This window comes from Culex pipiens, chromosome 3 (genome assembly GCF_016801865.2).
Source record: "Culex pipiens pallens isolate TS chromosome 3, TS_CPP_V2, whole genome shotgun sequence".
In the NCBI taxonomy this organism is placed as follows: Eukaryota; Metazoa; Arthropoda; class Insecta; order Diptera; family Culicidae; genus Culex; species Culex pipiens.
In genome coordinates this window covers 140,141,123-140,164,597 of record NC_068939.1, presented here as the reverse complement: position 1 = coordinate 140,164,597, position 23,475 = coordinate 140,141,123, and the positions used below count along the sequence as shown (strand labels likewise).

Here is a 23,475-nt window from a genome sequence, read left to right as displayed (position 1 = left end):
ACTGGTTTCCACACGAATTTTGAGCGTTCTTGCTCAAACTGCCTGGCTTTGCAGGTAGCGTTTCGGCATTCTTTAGCTTCTTCAAATCTGCCGATCCTGCTGGTGAGGACCGCCTCTTTTTCTTGCCGTGAGGCATTTTTTGCACATTTTTTTTTTTTTTTTTGTGTGTGAGGAACGCACGTCTGACTCGCTTCTCTGCTAATCGCAGCCCATAACCTTCTCGTAGAACTTTCACGTCTCATTCTGCCGAAACAGCTGGCGCTTCTTGAGTTTGACGACCGTTCTCTGCTGTTTCAGCGCTTGTTTGTATCTGGCCACGTTCTCATCAGTTGCGGCTCTCAGCTTCACCGCATAAGCTGCTTTCTTTTCGTCAAGTATCCGCTGGCACTCCTCGTCGAACCAGCGCTGCTTTCCAACTCGGACCGTACTACCTAGCGCGGCTTCAGCGGCACTGCCGATACCGCGGGAGGCTGCGATGTTGATGCACCGCTGGGTGTTGTCGTTCGTGACGGTGTGCAGGCTGTTCGGCCCGATCACCGGCTTGTACATCTCCTCCCTTCCTATGCGGGCGTTCATATCTCCGATGACGATCTTGACGTCCCTCTGCGGGCAGCTGTCGTACTTTTACTCCAGCTTCGCGTAGAACGCTTCCTTCTCGGCATCGGATGATTCCTCGTGTGGTCAATGTACGTTGAAGATGTGATAGTTGAAGAAACGGCCTTTAATCCTCAATCTACACATCCAGTCGTCGATCGGCTCCCAATCTATCACACGACTCCACATCTTGCCCAACACTATGAAACCGGTTCTCAGCTTGTTTTCGGCTCCGCCGCTCTGGTACATGGTGAGCTCCAAAGCATCATCCTCCCACATCTTCGCTCCCTGCCAGCACATCTCCTGCAGTGCTACAACATCGCAGTTGCGGAGTTTGAGCTCGTTCAGCGTACTCATACCCATCGAAACGTAGCGATCTGCAGTTCCATGTTCCGAGTTTCCAATCGGTGTCCTTTTCGTGCCTAGGTCTATGCCGTTTGTTCCGGATCCTTATTTCTTCTTGATTGTTCGTAATGGTGTGATTTTCGGTAGGCAGCCGGATTGGGGCTGCGAATACCTAGTCTCGGGGTGGGGCTGCCACCTTGAAGCTACCGAGACCCAACTCCGGTTTTCTCTCGTCACCGTAACGGGGGCCTTTCTCACGAGGCCTATCGGCATAGCTACACCCTCCGAAGAGGATGGAGCCCCCCTTCTCTGTCAGCATACTACCATAGTTCCCACCGGGGTTGGTTACCCGATCTCTCCAATGGTTACTAGTATCCTGGCTAGCGCCGCGGGGAGCTCAGAGTATCGGAGTTACTGGACAAGAGGCTAATGGTCCGCTTGGTGGGTTTATTTTATTCCTGCGGTACTCGAAGTACCTATGGTACGCCATGTCCAGTCATTCGCCAACCAACCAACCGTCTGACAGATCTCTCTGATTATACGATGAATTTGTTTACATATTTTATGTGTAGGTTACGGTTATGGTCCAGAGTTTAATAAAGCCTGGTCTACAATAGGAAACTCGCAGGATCGCAGATGCAAGCGCAAGTTTTAAACACATGCAAATCAATCTGATCTTCTACAATGACAATGCTGCGGTGCTGCGATCCTGTACTAAAATCGCAGACCGCAGGTCGCATGTTCTAAATTTTGAAATAAAGGAAAATTTTCGCAGGAATTCTGCGTTGACAGTTCCAAATGGGAAATCACAGCAACCAACGCATCCCATTGTAGATACTCGCAGGAAAGTCTGCGTATTTTGAACGAATTTTTTTCACATCTGTCATCGCGGCGCAGCGTAGGATCGCAACAGTTTCCCGATGTAGATCAGGCTTAAGACTTGAGCGTCTGTTCGATTCAAGAGTTCTAAAAGAATGATGTTAGGAGGAAATCAAGAGTTACACAGATTTTTCATATATGTTCACTCGAACGGCATTTGAGCGCAAATCGGGGTTTTCGAGAGAGTAAACGACGATTTTGGCGTAAATCGAGGAGCGTAAAAAGGGGTTCTTGTGTATTCGGTTTGGGTCACTCATCTTTTCCGGGCTTGTGACCGGCAGTTATACAATCAAAATGTAGTTGGGCTAACAGTATTCTTTTGTTTAACCAAAGTACATTTCATAACTACATCTCAAGAAACTTTAGAGATACATAAGCTCTACATGATAAAAAAAAATAACTGGCAGATTTAACCCAAACCGGTTTACGACATTATACGTTAACGAATATGTTAGATTTTTTGGTATGGGTTTTTTTTGTCCGCCTTGGCATCATTTTGAATATCATTTATGTATCCCTTTCAGTATCTTGAAATAGGGTTGGTTTGTGATTAGATAAAAATGTTATTAGATGAGTTGACTCAATCGTTATGATTCTTTGTTTTGTACATTACATGCACTAACATATCGACATATACACATGCACTAATACCTCAACACTACATATACATACATGCACTAATACCTCAACACTACATATACATACATGCACTAATACATTACCACACACACACGCGCGCGCGCACACAATACCTAAACACTACACATAAGGATGTAGAAAAACGGGTGAAATTTCCTGGCATTTCAGGGCATTATCCTCTAGGTGAACTGAGCTCGAATCCCAAATATGAGCTTGATTGGTTACGATAGGACCTGGCGCTTTGACTTTGAATTTTAAACGGGACTCAAAACTTAGAAAAACCAAAACGCACCGCACCGAAACTTTAAAGTCAAAGCGCCAGGTCCTATCGTAACCTATCAAGCTCGTATTTGGGATTCGAGCTCAGTTCACCTAGGGGATCATACCCTTAAATGCCCGCAAAAATGACCCATTTTGTTACATTCTACTACACATACAAACATGCACTAATATAGTAACATTAACACAAACATACACATAGTTCTTTGCATTAATATTCTATGCATGTATTATTTCCAAGTAGATTGGAATTGGTGTTTTTATAGATATTCGTTTAACATAATAGTCAAACATTACTTTTTTTGTACATCCTTCGTAAAAGTGATTTATTTATCAAATTTATCTAATTTTACTTACGGTCATTTGATCATTGGTTTCATTGGCACATTAAGCATGTAAAAGATGACATATTATTTGGATCATGCTTTCGAAGAGCGCAAGATGTATGCCAAAATCTCTTACAAACTACACATTCTATCCAATCATTTATACTAGTGTTAATAGACAAACTCTTAGGTGATGATGGGTTTATTTCAAAGAAAGACTTTTCAATTACTGAGCACCCCGGGCAAATGTTTAACACATTATCTGAATGCGTGATGATGACGTTTATCAAGTGTTTTCGATACTTAGTAGGATTAAACGAACCATCGTAAAGTGGTTCTTTTGCTTGCAAGATCATTTCAACATTATTAAGTAAATAAACTCCACAGTTATAATCATCTGTTTGATAGTTATTTTGTCTATATATTAATTTCAGTGATTTCATATTTTCTATAAATGCATCAAAGGTTCCGTGGCAATCTTTTAACATGTTTGAAATGTTGTTGATAAAACTTTCTTTCAGTGAAGTTGCTTTAATCATAGTTCGCTGTTCATTGTTGAAAAGTAATGAATCTAATAAACAGAACGTATTTGCAGTTTGATCAATTATTACACAAGTGTAATGTTCGTAACGCAATAATGGAAGAATCACTTGATTACAGTTAAAATGATCTGTAAAAATATCAATTATTTGCTTTTTTCTATAATTATTAACTTCAGGATCTCTTGATGGTCGCAGAATTCCCAACATTATGTCACTATCAGAAAGTTTTAAAATTGAGATTGATTTCTTGTACATTGATGAAAATATAAGCATACAAAAATCAACCAAAAAGTTGATCAATTTAGTTTGGTAATTTTTTTTGGACAGGCAAAAAATTTCTTCAAATGTTAGTGTTGTTTGTTGCTTTACTGCCACATTCAATATATTGCATTGTTCAGGTCTAGGTTTTGTATAGTAATTAACATTCGAAATTAAGTAATTAGGTTGTACTTGATAACTAATTCCATAGCATGCTGCAGTGTTATCCGAGAAATAGTAAAGATCACTTTCTTTAGCTTTAGAAGATACATCCACTTGTTCTGGTATAACTTCCAAAGCGCTTATCGTACTACTAGTGGGTTGGGATTCACTTGTTGCTGAAGCTGTAGTTATTGGGATTAATTTATTTTTTTTGGTTTTTTGTTCTTGCCGTGACGTTGATATCGCAACTTGTAGTTTAGCGTCATCTTCAAACTCTAGTTGTTCTGATTGTTCCTCCGGAATCACTTCTAAAGCACTCAATGTACTGTCATTCGGTAAGCTCTCAACGGTTGTTTGTTGAATCATTCTATTTTTATTTATTATTTGTTCATTTTTCGGTGTTGATGCTGCAACAGGTGTTTTTGTCACATCAGGAATAATAGAAATAAAGTTAGAATTATGTTTAACTGATGGGGAGAACAACTTTCTATTGGTTTTTTTAATTGTACCGCTCAAGTTAGTATGAGAAATAGGTTGAATCCTCTTAACAAAAGTCTCTCTAGTATTTTTAATATCGGACAATCGCATTTTAGACATCATAATAGAGTTGGATATTGATGGCGTGTAATTTCTTTTTACTTTCGCAGGAGTTGTTTCTAAACTTCGTGACTTTCTTTTTCTAGTAGGAGTTGTTGTGGATTTTTTCTTTTCGGTTGATCGACAATTTCTTGTAACTCTCGAATTAGGAATCTGTAATTTGAACGAAACTATTTTTGCTTCAATATCTTTCTTGAAAACGAATTTTATATAATCATCCAAACGTATAGGTGGTTTCCCTACAAAAAGCTCCATAGATCTTATATCCTGCTTGGTATTTTTGTGGTGCGCTTCAATCACACCATTGTTTGCGCGATTAGCTGCATCGTTGTCATCTTTACTCAACCCATCATATTGTTTAAAAGTTAGCGTAGGCGTAAAAAGGACTAGATATGTTATGTACCTACGAATGATCATCAAAATGAAGTCACATGTAGGTTTATTTAAAAATTCAAAATCTGGATTTTTTTTGTTCAAAATAGATTTAAAGTCTAAAAAGGCTCTTTTGTAGAAAGGACTGTTACCGTAAATAGTGTCCGAGTTAAACTCTTCTTTATTCTCATCATTCGGTTTGCTCTGTTCTTCTGTACTCATGTCAGCTTGATCTGAACAACTAATATCTACAACATGTTCTGATCGTCCATACAATCGTTTTCCCGTAACTTTGAGTTTGTATTCATTCAGATTTTGGTAAGTAGCAATTCTCTCTTCTTCACATTCTGACAGCAAATATTGCCAAAGTTTTTTTAATAGTTTGTATATTTCATCAATATTGCGAATATTATACAATGCCTTCAAAATTTGTGAGACAACAAGACCCGTAGCTTCATTATCTTTGAAAAACCCCCATATTGCCTTCTCAAAAAGTTTAGATAAGTGAGAGGAACAGAGTTTTATTATTACAATATCTATTACGGAGCTTTCTTTTTCAACCTTTTCGATCAAATTATAACATTTGTTCAAATATTCAACAATCGTGAGTTGGTTCAATGCTTTTGTCAACGCATTTAAATTTGACATAGCAAAATCGGTTGTGATTGTCCGAAAAATCTCGTAGTTATGTTTTGAGGTTCTTCGTTCAATGGCATTGAGAATCAATGAAATAAACAATTCGATGTTTTTGGTATTATGTGCTGTAGTAAATATTATTGCCAATGGAAAAGTCATAAGTTTTTCATTTCTTACATTAGATGCAAATCTAGTGATCAAACTATACATATATAGTTGTGAATTAATGTGACAATTTCTAGGATCTCTCCAATAAGATCCAGTTGCGTCGAAATACCAGTCTAAAGGACCATACAATTTAATTGCTTGTAATACAGTTGCTATCATGTCTTCGGTTAAAATAATCAATAAAAATGGTTTATATGATAAATGCCATATAAATGTGTCAGGTTTGTCCGACATTTTTTGTAGAGAAACAAAGTGGTCTTTATCTTCTCTCGTTCGCGCTCTCCTATCCTCGTATAGTTTTCTTATGGTTTCTGCTGTTGTTGCATCTTTCAAAAGTTTATTTTCAACTCTTCTTGGATCATTTGAGTATTCCATAACTGCATTCCGATGGTAATCTACTGGCGTAACCTTGCACGTTTTTTGCAAACAAATTATTCTTTCCTTAGCTCGGATTTGTGTAGCCATCGGGACAGGGTGGTTAATTGTTTTCATGTCTTCATAAATGTCAAATTTTATATCTTCAGAACCGCTGTTCAAAAATTTGGCTCTTAAAATAAACCGTTTACATTCCTGGAATTGGCAGACTGTTTCTATAGTGCAGGTTTTCATTTTGCTTAAACCAGGAGTATACCTTGCTTTGTGAACGTACATAACACAAGTAGGATGTACATCTCTGATCAAGTCATGATAAGAAGTTATATCCTCTGCCTTCTGTAATGTTTCAGCTTCTTTTCTGTTTTTATGTGAATCATCATATGTGGTAAGACCTTTCAAGTTGTTATTTGTGATAAGAGCAAATTGTTGTCTTGTCCAAATAAAACTTAACCCTGTCGATGTAAAGTCAGCTGACCTCCAACCTAATATTTTGTGATCTCTATTGTTTCTATTATTTTTTTCATTGTTGCTTTGTTGTTTTTTCTCAGTTTCGCTTTTGTTCTCATCAGCATGTATGTTTACTTGATCTAGATCCTCACTATGACTTTGTAACAAATCACCTTCACTTTGTTTATCAATTTCTTGCATAACTTGTTTATTGATAATGTCTGCTTCTCTATTTTCACTTTTACCACTTCTTTGAATGTTTTCACTTCTCTCTTTTCTATCATTGTCCATTACATTTTCAAATTCCATCTCTATTTGATCATGTGCTCCCGATGAAGGAGAACTGACACTGTACTGCAAGTATTGGTTCAATGAACCATTACTTGCATCATGATTGAGGTTGCTTATTTCAGTTTCACTTTTATCACTACCGAAATTTTCACTTTTACCACTACTTTCACTTTCATTCACTTGTTTAATGTTATGTTTCAGTGTTATTAATGGGTTATTTTTGTTGTTTCTTTTAAAGTCTATTTCACTTACGAATTCTACGTCTAATTGATAGTGAGCTTCCGAAGAAGGAAAACTTATATTGTATTGTGGATAAGCATTATTACTGTTATTGTTGTGATCACTTTCATTCACTTGGTCCATACGCGAGGGTTCTGTAGGAAATGTTTCTTCAAGTGTTTCGTCTGGTTTGTTGTTTCTTTCGTGTTGTATTTCATTATTGCTGTGTTGATTTATTTCTTCTATCGTGTCACTTGCATCAACGTATTCTACACATGAATTATTCACACACACACTATGGTCAACTTCTTCTACTAATTTATCCTTAACAGCATTGTTATATATAACAACTTTATCATTGTTTGTAAGGATCTTACATTCTACTATTTGCTCAGATGTTTCCGCATTTTTTAAAAGCTTTTCAATGTGGTGGTTTATTAGTAAGCATTGTTTATGTTTATATTTTTGTTTTTTGTTCATATGCAAGTTTGAACAAATTTCTTCAAAAATGTGCGATTTAACATTTATTTTTTGTAAAGGTTGTTGAAACTTTGTAAATGCTTCAATGATAATTTTAATGGCCTCATCGGTGGTTGTGTCAATTCGTCGATTTTTACGGAAACTCATTTCTGTGGTATTACTTAAGGAGCCATAACACTAACGCAAACAAACAAACAAACTCGCACTTTTTCGTGTTTGACAGTTTGCCAAACTCGCAAACAAGGCAAAATGTATGCAGGCTGACGCTTGTACAAACAAATCCAGGCAAACAAACAAAGCAGGCAAACTGACAAACTGTCAAAAAGTGCGAGTTTGTTTGTTTGTTTGCCGTAGTGTAATAGCTCCTTCATAAACTTTTAAATATTGAGTAAGTACTTGTTATATGAAGGGGTGGTAGACGTATCCAGTTGTTAGCAGCAATTTGATGTATCTGAAACGAAATATGAAATATGATAGTGTTAAACGACTCCACAACCCTGTTGCGTCACAACTCGGTCGGCGGTGAAATTGTCACGGGAGGACTCTACAGACTATAGAGTTATCTAAGAAGGCATACTAGTTTACCATTTGTTTTTGCTGGCGGGTACAAATTTTAACCTAAAACCCTTCGTGTACGTACACGCAGGGTTGCCAGGTTGCCAGATAAATCTGGGAATGCCAGATTTTTCAAGTGTCAGCCAGAATAAAGATTCACCCTTCTCAGTGCCAGATATTGACAGATTTTGCCAGATTTTTCACTTAATGCCCATTTTGAACAACTTTTTGATTAAAATGAGCGAATTTAATCAAAAATCATAAAATTTAGAATGAGTTTTTCTTAAAGTAAATGTAAATTCAACATTTTTTAGGACATAAAATCAGTTAAAACCTCTGAAATCTAAACACTTTTGAAATAATTCATATCCTTCTTCCTCTTAATCATTCAGAATTGTTAGATTTTCGTCTGCCAGATTTTTCCAGATTTTTAATCGATACTTTGCCAGATTTTTCAAATTTTCACCTGGTAACCCTGCGTACACGCAATACATGCGCACGTAGATAACTCTATTTATTAAAGTTAAAGTTGTAGGGTGCGAGGTGAGCGTATAAATGCGGACAGCGCGCGCCTTTTTTCTTGGTTTTCTCTCCTTCTCTCTTCGCTGTCAGGTTGGCAGCGTTGCGTCGGCTGCACGCTGAACACTGATAGCGCGAAGTTAGGTAAAATCACTGCAAAACGTTCGGGTGTAGACCGAACATTACCCTTGGTGCAGAAATAAGCTTCCTGTTCGGAAAGCTGGTTCGGCGCGGTCAAAAAGCAGTCTGACAGGCGATGGCAATGGTCGGTTCTTCAAGAAACCACCCAAGGTTGGTTTGAGCACACACTTAAACTTTTTTTTACATCTGTTTTCAGGGCAGTGAAGACTCGTTAAATCGGTCCGAAGTCCGATTTTCAAAAAGTTTATGTGAAAAAAAGTTCAAGATGGTATGTCAGAGACTTCTGAGTTGAGTTGGAGAATTTGAACGGTGTGCGTCGCGGTCCTCGCGCAGGATTTTCGTTGCCGTTTCCGTCTTTGTTGTCCCCCCGATTGTGTGTGTATTTCGATCCGGGCGGTTTCGGGATGTTTGACAGTTGAGTTGGAGAATTTGAACGGTGTGCGTCGCGGTCATCACGCAGGATTTTCGTTGCCGTTTCCGTCTTTGTTGTCCCCCCGATTGTGTGTGTATTTCGATCCGGGCGGTTTCGGGATGTTTGACAGTTGAGTTGGAGAATTTGAACGGTGTGCGTCGCGGTCATCACGCAGGGTTTTCGTTGCCGTTTCCGTCTTTGTTGTCCCCCCGATTGTGTGTGTATTTCGATCCGGGCGGTTTCGGGATGTTTGACAGTTGAGTTGGAGAATTTGAACGGTGTGCGTCGCGGTCCTCGCGCAGGATTTTCGTTGCCGTTTCCGTCTTTGTTGTCCCCCCGATTGTGTGTGTATTTCGATCCGGGCGGTTTCGCGTTTTCGCATTTTAGTTGGTTTTATCTTTCCACAGCCGGCTGTCTAAGATTAAATCATTTATGCTAAACTCAACACCAAATAACCGGGAATAGTCTCATCCGCATACTCCGACTGATTGCCTTGAGAATGCATAATACATCACACCATTAAACAAAATTTATTGATTATTGGGTCGCATCATCATCCTCTATGTTGAATCCTGGCCATTACCCTTACCCACTAACAAAATCCCAAGTAGAAGTAGTTTTCCGGCACACGCGGGGGTGTGGATATCGTATAGAACCCACCCTTGGTAGCAGCCTGTGCTAACTAACATTCCCGTCCCATTCCCTCGAGATCTACAAACTGACATGGCGGGCGCCGTTGGTGGCCAACGACTGTTTCCTATTCGCACCGGCTCTAGTTTTGATGATCGTGATGTTTTATCTTTCCAGCGCATTCATGCATGCTGTTGATAAGGGAAACATCATTTGATCGTTGAAGCGTGTGACCGGTTGTGCTGATGGGATATTATGGTCCTGTTCAGCAACGGAGAAGGACAACCATGGGTGGTCTCTCATGCTCATGTTCATGGTATGTCAGAGACATAACCGAAAGACATAGGACCAAAAAAATTGAATGAGTTTTTGGTTTGCTAGTGAAATCTGGAATAAGATTAGTTACGGAAATTGCTTTCCGCATAATTGACGTTGGATAACGGGGGCTTCGCCCCCCCCGCCCCTAATTTTTTTGGAAGACATCTGGGAGAGAGGGAAAAAGATGTAAAGAAGAAGAAAATTTCTTCTTCCAGCCCCCCCCCCCTCCCCCAAATCTAAAATCTGGCTACACTCCTGCTCCCGGGGCCTCCAACTGCCAAAATGTCAAATGTCATGTCCAGTATCAAAAACCCTAAAGTTTGATACCCATATTGCCCCAACTCTTATGGTTCCGCAAATGTCCCCTTATCGGAACATCCCCGGGGCCTCCGGCCACTCCAGGTGGTGGCCACTACTGCCAAAATGTCAAATTTCATTTCCAGTATCAAAAACCCTAAAGTTTGATACCCATATTGCCCCAACTCTTATGGTTCCGCAAATGTCCCCCTATCGGAACACCCTCGGGGGCTCCGGCCACTCTAGGTGGTTGCCAGTTCCAATGGTCAACTCCCGCTCATGCCGGCTGGCATGTCTTGGCGTTTCCATGCCTCCAGGCCATCTGCCCCCGGGCCTCCAGGCCGTCTGCTACCGGGCCTCCAGGCCATCTGCTCCTGGTGTTGGCTCGTCGACGTCCAGCAACAGAATGAATTTTCGGGACTGACCGAGCCGCTTTTTATTGATTTAGGTCGGGGACGTATGCCCCGCCTTTTTGCACCCATTCTCCTATACCTCCTTATTCGCTTGTTGCCCGTCGACGACCCGAAAATTATGAGGTAGAGTGGGGGTGATTTTAGATACATCAATCTCACGTCTCTCGATTGACTGATTGGGAAACGTTTGTTCAACCAACCAGCGTGCGCTAAGAAGAGGGGAAATTTGCCGAGAGGGAAAAGTGAAACCAAAGCGTTTCATCTCGCTTCGCGAAATTTTGGATTGCTACCCTGTATAGAGCCCTAAGACGAAGTTCTTCGTCAAAAATCGTTGTATTTTTTTAAAATGCAAAATTTCAAAATCGGGCTTCATCATGCACACGGAATATGTCTTGTAAGTCTTAACCTCAAATTTCAGCCAATTTGGTCCTTCCCATCTCGAGATATCGTGGCACCCGTAAAACAACTCGGTGTTCAGAGAAAAACGTTCACAAAGTTTGACAGTTTGCTTTGCGCATGGCAAAATTATGAGCGTAAATCGTCTCTAACTCAGTTTAATCATGAAATATCTTCGTGAAACTTTCAGGAGTGATTGCAAATCATCTTGTAAGTCGAATTAATACATTTTCTGAAATATGAAATTTTATGTTTTTCTACATTATGGTTAATACATTAAAAAAAGATGCTCATTTTCCTCCGTATTTGCCGAGCATGTAACTAACGAGTCTTAATTGGTCCACGCGGGTCTTGAAGGTCTGGAACTTGGCGCTGTACTCGTTGAAAATGTGCCACAGCTCCCGACAGCGGAGGGAACTCCGCCGGTGTAAACGCCGGAACTGCTGGACTCTGCTTCTCCGCCTTCCTTGCAGGCGGTTTCGGTTTCGACGCCTGCTGGCGCCTCTGGATGAAGTCTGCACGCTTGAGGCAGCTGCGGTCCGTGGCTTCGTGGGCTCCAGAGCAGTTGGCACACCGCTTCGGCTCGGCTTCTTGGACTTTGCACTCGTCCGTCTTGTGGGGACCCCCACAGTTGTTGCACCTTCCCTTGAGGTGACAGTTCCTGGTTCCATGACCCAGCTGCTAGCAGTTCCTGCACTGGGTCACGTTCGGCCGCTTGTTCCGGTAGGCCTCCAACCGCATGATAGTGCTTGCCACAACTTTCATTGCAGAGAGCTTCTTCAGATTGGTGTATCCACACTTTAAGGAGTTTCGTCCACGGTGGACTTTTCCTTCCGCTTGATGACATGCACCTCCAGCGCGTCCAGCTTGAGATCCCTCTTCAGCAGGTACTTGACCTCATCCGGTTTCAGTTCATCAGGTAAACCACGAAGAACGACTGAAATCGTTCGCTTCTTCGGCCGTGGGTGTAGAATTCCACTTTCTTCTTCTTGAGGGTTCTTGAAATATGTCAAAATCAGGTCACCTTGGTTCCAAATCGGGTTAGTTTGTAAATCGGTCAAAATGCCCATTTTCATTACCAGTTTCAAAAACCATGAATTTTGATACCCATATTACCCCAAGTCGTAAGGTTCGATTAATGTCCCCCCGGTAGAACCTTACCCAGGGCACTGGCCACTCCGGGTCTGACCAATCCGATCAAAATGGCCATTTTCATTATCTGTTTCAAAAACCATGAATTTTGATACCCATGTTGCCCCAAGTCGTATGGTTCGATTAATGTCCCCCCGGTAGAACCTTCCCCAGGGCACTGGCCACTCTGGGGGTGGTCAATCCGGTCAAAATACACTCAAACCTCAATGGTTTGACACCAACTGTTGACATCCTTTTTACACGGAGTTCACACACACACTATCAAACGTTTGTTTTGATAGTGTGCGTGAGCGTCGTGTAAAAAGTGACAGTTCGTCTTTTTAGTTTGACTTTGACCAACCAACAAACTAAAAAAGTGTCAATCGAAAAAGGGACCAACCACCGGGAGTTGAGTGTAGCCATTTTCATTACCAGTTTCAAAAACCATGAATTTTGATACCCATATTGCCCCAAGTCGTATAGTTCGAATAATGTCCCACCGGGAGATCCTTCCCCAGGGCACTGGCCACTTCAGGCTGTGGCCAATATCCTAACAATTTGGTCCCAACCCCATTGCCCCAAATCATTCTAGTTTTGCGGTGACCGTCTTAATTATTAAACATTAAACTTTGATAGCTTTATTTTAAGACTGAATTTTCAGTATTCAAGAAATAGTCTAGCGTGACGTCACAGTCTCACGTACCCCCCATCTCTTTTCCCCCTTGTCACACTTGCGCAACGTATATTTTGCATATGCCAGTTTTGCTTTGCTTGTTGGTGTGCAGCGCGTTTGGATCTGTCAAACATTGGCTAATCTGTTTCCCTTGCCAAACTGCTAACACAGCCTTCTCTTGACTGAGCAGGTGAATATCACCTACACACACTCACACATAGATGCATTGAATTTTAGAATTTCTATGTTTTTGCAGGTAATTTCACCAACCAATTCTGTTTTACTAACTGTTCACTTACCTTTTCTCAAAAACTTTCCTAAACAATCCCCAGTTCGCGAAAAAATACACCAAACTACGGAGCTAACTGAAACACATCCGGGTGGAAAGACTCGCTTACCACCCCTGAGTTTATGTTGATGCAGGGATGCCTGTTTTGCTATTTTTGCAATGTATGTACTGAAATGAGGAAATGTCTGTAGCATTTTATTTTAAAACATTACGACCATGCCGACTTCCATCATTCCATGATTTCGTTTAGATGAGTTGATACTTTTTGGTAACGATTTTCCTCTTCCTTGTAAACCTGGAAGTCAATGATTGGTTGAGTGTACTCATAACCTTTTTATCCAGGTTTTTAAGCGAAAATGGCGTTTGAAAGGCGAATGCCCAAAATGTCAAAATCACGCCGTGGTACCAACAATACGAAAAAAGTGTGCCATGGCATGACAGACACATTTTTTTCTAATTTTGGTGCTATTGCGCGATTTTGATATTTCGGACGTTCACCATTCGAACGCCATCTTCGCTTAAAAACCTGGATAGGTCAGATCTTCGATCTATTAAACTTGAAAGATCTTTTGATTACGAATACAACGATGGTCGCTTGATGGATCTAGTATAATGTTATTCAAAATATTCTTACTATTGATACGGTTGACAAATCTCCATCTTTTTCAATGCATTGAAAAGATCTTTTGATTACTCAGTCAAAGAAAGGATATGCATGATTCATCCGCTTTTTTATGAAAGTTTTTGAGCTCCGGCTTCAGAGAGGCTTGTTTTGAAAACTTAAGTGATCATAACTTTCGATAGGGTTGTCAGATCTTCAGTTTTTTGGATGCATTTCCAAAAATAAATAACATTTCTAAAATAACCCTTTTAATTTTTTTTCGTATAACCCGGTCTTAATATTTAGCTTTTTTGACAGTAGGGCGATGTGGTTTTGCTGTGGGGACTGACAGTACTATCATAAACGGTAAATCTAGACTTTTTTTTATTAGGTCCTGTAAACATATGAACAAAAATAGCTTATAGGACCTTTTTTTTAAAAAAATAAATTGGCAAATTTTGCTATTCGGTCTATGATTTTGACAAATACGTAATACCGCAGTACGCCTACTACACTCAGTAATGCATGCGCCCAACCAAACTTCAACAATTTTCATATTTTTTCGGAATCAGAGTAGATACAAAAAAGTATTATTCTTGAATAAGTTAAGCCTGATTTACATCGGGAAACTGCTGCGATCCTATGCAGCGCCGCGATGACAGATGTGAAAATTTTTCGTTCAAAATACGCAGACTTTCCTGCGAGTATCTACAATGGGCTGCGTTGGTTGCTGTGATTTCCCATTAGGAACTGTCAACGCAGAAATCCTGCGAAAATTTTCATTTATTTCAAAATTTAGAACATGTGACCTGCGGTCTGCGATTTTAGTACAGAATCGCAGCACCGCAGCATTGCCATAAGGCTTTCTAGTCAGAAATTTACCAACACATTCAAAGTATGTTTACACTACAGCTGGAGGTTTGTTTGCATCAGGTTTCCTATCTCTTTCTAGCAAAAGTTTTTTGTCAGGCGACTTCTAGCTGTTTTTTTTACTGGCCGCCCGATATGTCAGCCAACATACTTCGCAGGGCTGTGACAGCTCGAGCTCGATCATTGTTTGCATCAGGACACTGTGACGAGAAGTTCGTCATTTTAAAGTTAAATTATATTTTTTTCACTGGGCCTAGAAATCCTTATTGTAGAAGATCAGATTGATTTGCATGTGTTTAAAACTTGCGCTTGCATCTGCGATCCTGCGAGTTTCCTATTGTAGACCAGGCTAAAGTTAAGCAAGTTATGAGAATTCTAATTTTGCCATTTTACAGAATTTTTAAAACATCAGGACAGAGTATGTCTGTATCACATCAACCATTTAACTATCTGACACCACTGTCAACAGTTATCACAGTTGATTATGGCTGTCAAACGCAAAACCTTTTCAACCAATCACAGGGCGCCAGATGATGATAGAATGTGAATTCCGTGGAGTTAGACAAGAAGGTCGAATTATTGGGCATAAACGCCATTAATGCCCAAATTATTTTAAATCTGGAGCAACATTTAAAAGGGGCGGTACGACATTGCTTTACGGCCTTTAATTACACGCGTTTAAATGGGACGAAAGGCCGTAAGAACAATGTCGTACCGCCCCTTTCAAATGTTGCTCCCGAATTGGACTTTGTACACGCTTTGTAAGGACACTTAAAAAAAACTCCAAACAACGCGACTTCCGAAGGGTTTTAACAGACAACGCTGAAAAATAAAATCATTTTGAAATATTAAATATTCAATGTAATGCCCAATATAGTTTCCTTGGATGTAAGCCGTCATCTGATGGAAGTACGTGCAAATGTACACGTACACGAACAAGATTGAGGTTAAATTTTGTCCGCCGGTTCATTGGTTTGGTCGATTTCATGAGCCTTCATATTAAGTTTCTAAGAGAGATTGGGCTGATGTGGCCCAACGCTTGCCACTACATTCATATGCATCATTTTTTATGAATGCTATGGGTATATTCTACAATCCCTATTCATTGGTTTGGTCGATTTCATGAGCCTTCATATCATAAAAAAACGAAACTATTGGCACTACGCCCCCCGGGGCATGGCCTTCCTCTAACGTGGAATTTCTGCTCCAGCGCCTCTGACGAGACAGGAGAAACCGGGACCGACGTTTTACTTCACCATCCGATAGAAGCTCAGTGGATAAGGCGGGAATCGAACCCGCGTCTCATAGCATCATCGGGATCGGCAGCCGAAGCCGCTACCCCTGCGCCACGAGACGCCTTCATATCATACGAGCCGCATAAGTGGGGAATATCTGAAAATATTAAGTTTCTAAGGGAGATTGGGCTGATGTGGCCCAACGCTTGCCACTACATTCATATGCATCATTTTTTATGAATGCTATGGGTATATTCTACAATCCCTATTCATTGGTTTGGTCGATTTCATGAGCCTTCATATCATACGAGCCGCATAAGTGGGGAATATCTGAAAATATTAAGTTTCTAAGGGAGATTGGGCTGATGTGGCCCAACGCTTGCCACTACATTCATATGCATCATTTTTTATGAATGCTATGGGTATATTCTACAATCCCTATTCATTGGTTTGGTCGATTTCATGAGCCTTCATATCATACGAGCCGCATAAGTGGGGAATATCTGAAAATATTAAGTTTCTAAGGGAGATTGGGCTGATGTGGCCCAACGCTTGCCACTACATTCATATGCATCATTTTTTATGAATGCTATGGGTATATTCTACAATCCCTATTCATTGGTTTGGTCGATTTCATGAGCCTTCATATCATACGAGCCGCATAAGTGGGGAATATCTGAAAATATTAAGTTTCTAAGGGAGATTGGGCTGATGTGGCCCAACGCTTGCCACTACATTCATATGCATCATTTTTTATGAATGCTATGGGTATATTCTACAATCCCTATTCATTGGTTTGGTCGATTTCATGAGCCTTCATATCATACGAGCCGCATAAGTGGGGAATATCTGAAAATATTAAGTTTCTAAGGGAGATTGGGCTGGTGTGGCCCAACGCTTGCCACTACATTCATATGCATCATTTTATATGAATGCTATGGGTATATTCTGCAATCCCTATTCATTGGTTTGGTCGATTTCATGAGCCTTCATATCATACGAGCCGCATAAAGGGGGGAATATCTGAAAATATTAAGTTTCTAAGGGAGATTGGGCTGGTGTGGCCCAACGCTTGCCACTACATTCATATGCATCATTTTATATGAATGCTATGGGTATATTCTGCAATCCCTATTCATTGGTTTGGTCGATTTCATGAGCCTTCATATCATACGAGCCGCATAAGTGGGGAATATCTGAAAATATTAAGTTTCTAAGGGAGATTGGGCTGATGTGGCCCAACGCTTGCCACTACATTCATATGCATCATTTTTTATGAATGCTATGGGTATATTCTACAATCCCTATTCATTGGTTTGGTCGATTTCATGAGCCTTCATATCATACGAGCCGCATAAGTGGGGAATATCTGAAAATATTAAGTTTCTAAGGGAGATTGGGCTGGTGTGGCCCAACGCTTGCCACTACATTCATATGCATCATTTTATATGAATGCTATGGGTATATTCTGCAATTCCTATTCATTGGTTTGGTCGATTTCATGAGCCTTCATATCATACGAGCCGCATAAAGGGGGGAATATCTGAAAATATTAAGTTTCTAAGGGAGATTGGGCTGGTGTGGCCCAACGCTTGCCACTACATTCATATGCATCATTTTATATGAATGCTATGGGTATATTCTGCAATTCCTATTCATTGGTTTGGTCGATTTCATGAGCCTTCATATCATACGAGCCGCATAAAGGGGGGAATATCTGAAAATATTAAGTTTCTAAGGGAGATTGGGCTGGTGTGGCCCAACGCTTGCCACTACATTCGTATGCATCATTTTATATGAATGCTATGGGTATATTCTGCAATCCCAATTCATTGGTTTGGTCGATTTCATGAGCCTTCATATCATACGAGCCGCATAAAGGGGGGAATATCTGAAAATATTAAGTTTCTAAGGGAGATTGGGCTGGTGTGGCCCAACGCTTGCCACTACATTCATATGCATCATTTTTTATGAATGCTATGGGTATATTCTACAATCCCTATTCATTGGTTTGGTCGATTTCATGAGCCTTCATATCATACGAGCCGCATAAGTGGGGAATATCTGAAAATATTAAGTTTCTAAGGGAGATTGGGCTGGTGTGGCCCAACGCTTGCCACTACATTCATATGCATCATTTTATATGAATGCTATGGGTATATTCTGCAATTCCTATTCATTGGTTTGGTCGATTTCATGAGCCTTCATATCATACGAGCCGCATAAAGGGGGGAATATCTGAAAATATTAAGTTTCTAAGGGAGATTGGGCTGGTGTGGCCCAACGCTTGCCACTACATTCATATGCATCATTTTATATGAATGCTATGGGTATATTCTGCAATCCCTATTCATTGGTTTGGTCGATTTCATGAGCCTTCATATCATACGAGCCGCATAAGTGGGGAATATCTGAAAATATTAAGTTTCTAAGGGAGATTGGGCTGATGTGGCCCAACGCTTGCCACTACATTCATATGCATCATTTTTTATGAATGCTATGGGTATATTCTACAATCCCTATTCATTGGTTTGGTCGATTTCATGAGCCTTCATATCATACGAGCCGCATAAGTGGGGAATATCTGAAAATATTAAGTTTCTAAGGGAGATTGGGCTGATGTGGCCCAACGCTTGCCACTACATTCATATGCATCATTTTTTATGAATGCTATGGGTATATTCTACAATCCCTATTCATTGGTTTGGTCGATTTCATGAGCCTTCATATCATACGAGCCGCATAAGTGGGGAATATCTGAAAATATTAAGTTTCTAAGGGAGATTGGGCTGATGTGGCCCAACGCTTGCCACTACATTCATATGCATCATTTTTTATGAATGCTATGGGTATATTCTACAATCCCTATTCATTGGTTTGGTCGATTTCATGAGCCTTCATATCATACGAGCCGCATAAGTGGGGAATATCTGAAAATATTAAGTTTCTAAGGGAGATTGGGCTGATGTGGCCCAACGCTTGCCACTACATTCATATGCATCATTTTTTATGAATGCTATGGGTATATTCTACAATCCCTATTCATTGGTTTGGTCGATTTCATGAGCCTTCATATCATACGAGCCGCATAAGTGGGGAATATCTGAAAATATTAAGTTTCTAAGGGAGATTGGGCTGATGTGGCCCAACGCTTGCCACTACATTCATATGCATCATTTTTTATGAATGCTATGGGTATATTCTACAATCCCTATTCATTGGTTTGGTCGATTTCATGAGCCTTCATATCATACGAGCCGCATAAGTGGGGAATATCTGAAAATATTAAGTTTCTAAGGGAGATTGGGCTGGTGTGGCCCAACGCTTGCCACTACATTCATATGCATCATTTTATATGAATGCTATGGGTATATTCTGCAATTCCTATTCATTGGTTTGGTCGATTTCATGAGCCTTCATATCATACGAGCCGCATAAAGGGGGGAATATCTGAAAATATTAAGTTTCTAAGGGAGATTGGGCTGGTGTGGCCCAACGCTTGCCACTACATTCATATGCATCATTTTTTTTTTTATGAGTGCTATGGGTATATTCTACAATCCCTATTCATTGGTTTGGTCGATTTCATCCGAATTATTATGTTTTAATTCAAACAGATAGAAAAAAAAACCGAAAAACTTCATAAAAATTACAAGAGCAGAAAAATTTGCGTCCGACCTGCCTCGCCGCCTACTTCGATCAAGTTTAGTTCCTCAAAAGTTACGCTAAAAAAACGATTTTAACAAAAGTCCAGAAGATTGTAAAAAGGGTGTTTTTTGTAAAAAAACCTTTCCAACGAGTTCAAAAGATTGAAGATCCGACAACCCTATAGGGATCAAAAGCTATAAGCACATAACAGGAATTTTTTACGCACTTCGGAAGGAACCGGTCAAGAAAAAAATCAAATGGGCAGCAGCGGTAGCGCAAGCAAGTCAGAGAGGCCCCAAGAAGCCCCAAGAAATCGCTCCCTCACCTTTGTTCTGCTGTTCGTAAAGCTGTTTCTTGACCCCTTTCCTTTCGATCTGCATACTAGCATTAAAGGTCCAATAAACCAAATTTCCAGTTTTTTTTCTTTTTGGGTGTTTTTGAAACCGCCTTGAGTCAGGGGTATTAAAAAACACCCAAAAAGCAAAAACTGAAAATTTGGTTTATTGGACCTTTTAAAAAAACTCCAGATAAGTGCCCTAAAGATCTGACTACCCAATCTGATGGTATGAATAATGAATCAAGTTGATAGAACACTGAAAGGTCCGCTCTTTTGTGTCTATTTTCCCTCTAAAAGTGAGGAAGGCAGCAACCTAGTCACGAAATATTCTAGTAGAGCTGGTTCTGCCAGAATCCTGCTAGAACGGTAGAACATTTCTGCTAGAATTCTGTAAGAATATCCAGCTCTGTAAGAACTCTGCTAGAATCCTGCTAGAACATCGTGACTGGGTAAGGGTGGATTATGTAACGTTTTTTGTTTGTCTGTGCACACAGATGGCGTTATTTCAGGTTTGAGTCTAGGAGTACATAGTTCTCTCATTGGCCGCTAGAGGTGCTTGGGTGAAAAAAGGAGCCGCCGGAAAAAAGGAGTTCGATTCACACAAGTCCAAAAAATGGGAATTGGGTACTAAAGCCCTATGTCAATTTTTATGTACAACGGTAAAAAACACGCTTAAAAACCATTTCTGATCACTTTTTTTCATTTTAATGCAATTTTTTTTTTGACAAGACAACATTTTTTCGATGGATCAACTATGGCCTTTAGAACGAGCTGTCAAGTAGGAGCTTTTCTGTCAAGAAGGTCCGCGAGGATAATTTTTCAAAATTGATTTAAAAATCCATTTTAAACTCTTTGTGGTCGTACAAAGGGTCATTGTACTCAGAAAAATAAGCTTTATCGCTGTAAACAATAATATCAGCAATCTAAGCTTCATTTTAGGATTACGTGAAAAAATTTCTTTGCATTACGTGAAAAAATTTCTTTGAAAAAAATATAGGGCTGTTTTTTGCGAAGGAACGAACAGAATTTCAACATTTCAATGCAAAGATGTATTACACAGCAGTTTTCATTAGTGTGTGTGTGTGTGTGTGTGCAACCAACCAAACGGGGCCACGCGGCCGCTTCTTACAAATTGAGTTGTTTCCATGTATTTTAGATTTTGACCTCCTATACATGCAAATAACTCGCATAGGCATTTGGAAGGTGTTAGCTCTGCCAAGCTTCGGTGACCCATTTCTACGCTGGCTAGCCGAGCGCGAGGTACCTCCGCTGGATCGACAAGCCCCGCCCTAAAGAACGTTTGCATCAATTTGATCCAAACGTTATTCAGAACTTCCGGACACTCGTCATATGGACAAAGATCCAGCGCGTATATAATTGTTAGCAGTATTCCTAATTCTAGTCATGCTCATAAAGCCGCGAATCTGGACGGGGATCGAACCCCGCCTCGAGCAATTTTGATTTTTTGTTCATGTTCAGGAATTTCAAGAATTAATATTTCTTTAACTTTCTCATTGGGAGCAGATGGGAATTGAACCCAGAACCATTCGCTTATAAAGTGAACACCGTAACCAGTCAGCCACGGCCGCTCCTGCAACACTTGAAATTTAAATAAGGATGCAAAAAGGAAATTCCTCACCGGGTTTGAACAACACGATCTTGAACAGCCGTTTTATGCCGCAGAAACACAAATCCAAATTTTGATTAGCGATCCTAACGGTTCCAATATTTCAGACCCTCAGCTCCACCTAGTTGTGCATATTGGCCAACGTCCACTAATCTTCTTCTGACCAGAATTGGATGGCAATCGCCACCCAGCGCCGTCCGGTATAAAGCTGTCCCGTAACGCGAATTTTGTAATTCACTTGGTTGATGGTCTCCTTCTCACTTCTCTTCCGGCGCGGACGAAAAAGTTTCCTCCTTCACCAGGTGCACAAGTTTTAAAACATTCACAAACCGTTCGAATAATTTTAGAGACATTTAAATTTTGTCTCAAACATAAAAAACTTAAAAATTCCATGTAAATGACAGGAGCACAAAAATTTGCGTCCGACCCGCAGCGCGACCTACTTCGATCTCTCATTACACAGCAGTTTTCATTAGTTTTCAAAAAATCTAAGCTTTAACGATTTTTTTTTGCGGAAATTAACTTTCCGGTGCTGTAAAACTCACTAAAATATGTTTAAATTAATTTAAACATGTTTCAAATATGTTTAAAACGAGGTTTCAACGCAGAGGAATGCATATTGAAATGTTTTTAGCCGATTGCACACATTAAAATTTTAAAGTTAAAAAAATATTTTTTTTGTCCCCTGATTTTTGAGACCGTTTTTGAAGGGGTGGAGACAAAAACTTCGAAAAATATTTGCAACAGCCTAAAGGAGCTATTACACTACCGCAAACAAACAAACTCGCACTTTTTCGTGTTTGACAGTTTGCCAAACTCGAAAACAAGGCAGAATGTATGCAGAATGACGTTTGTACAAACAAAACCAGGCAAACAAACAAAGCAGGCAAACTAAATAGTAAACTGCCAAAAGTGCGAGTTTGTTTGCCGTAGTGTAATAGCTCAAATTAAATTATTTTTCATCAAACACAATTTGTAAAATATGTTTTATATAGAACAAAAAATTTAAAACTTATCTAAAATTTTATACTGACTAGTTTGTCATTTTATTTCTTGTCGCTTATTGTTTTTTATACATTTTCAAATGAATTTTTTAAACTTTTCTAATCATGTCATATTAAAAAAATAAATAAAATAAATATATTTATGAAAGACTTATTAAATTTGAACCACATTGGAATAAAAAATTGTAGTTCGTTTGAAATCCAAAGCACAACAAAGACACAAAAAAACGTTTTTAAATTCAATTTCGTCCTTGTTTATATTGAAAATAATATTTAATACATTTAATGTAGATTATCACCAATTTATATTATTTAGTCCCGCCCGTGTGGATCAATCGGACCGCGCACTGGACTCTCAATCCAAAGGTTGCCGGTTCGAATCCCGCGGCGGGCGCTCGAAAATTCTGAGTGTAAATATGGGTATCCGGCGCCGTCGCTCCGTGCCATACTTTCATACACTTAGGAGCCCAGGGCGGCGAAGTACTTGTAGTTAAAAGGAAGACACTAGTGGTTGGTACTAGGAATAGTGGCCGACAGCTATAAAGTCAAGTCAACCTCGTTATATTATTGAGCTAATTCTACGATCTTTAGCTTGAAAATATAACAACTATATAAAATACATAGATTTTATAACTGTTTAAAAAAATTACTGGGATCCCGGGAATTCCCGCCATTTTAAAAATATGTTTCCCGTTTCCCGGGAAATTCTAAACCCGGAAAATTGGACGCCCTATTGAAAACTTAGTAATGATTGCATTAACACAATTTTG

At 39.9% G+C, this 23,475-nt stretch overlaps 1 protein-coding gene across 1 annotated transcript; it reads right to left on the bottom strand.

The window, feature by feature from the left end:
• Nucleotides 1-200: 200 nt before the first annotated feature.
• Nucleotides 201-13,576, bottom strand: LOC120425870 (uncharacterized). Its single transcript, XM_039590492.2, has 2 exons — nucleotides 13,394-13,576; nucleotides 201-8,060 (listed from the first exon to the last, which is right to left on the bottom strand). The coding sequence occupies exon 2, from the start codon at nucleotides 7,754-7,756 to the stop codon at nucleotides 3,113-3,115; it is 4,644 nt and encodes a 1,547-aa protein (XP_039446426.1). The 5' UTR covers nucleotides 7,757-8,060; nucleotides 13,394-13,576; the 3' UTR covers nucleotides 201-3,112.
• Nucleotides 13,577-23,475: the final 9,899 nt, after the last annotated feature.

Bases quoted from the DNA above. Each gene is read 5' to 3' on its own strand.
- LOC120425870 (XM_039590492.2), bottom strand. From the start codon at position 7,756: ATGAGTTTCCGTAAAAATCGACGAATTGACACAACCACCGATGAGGCC.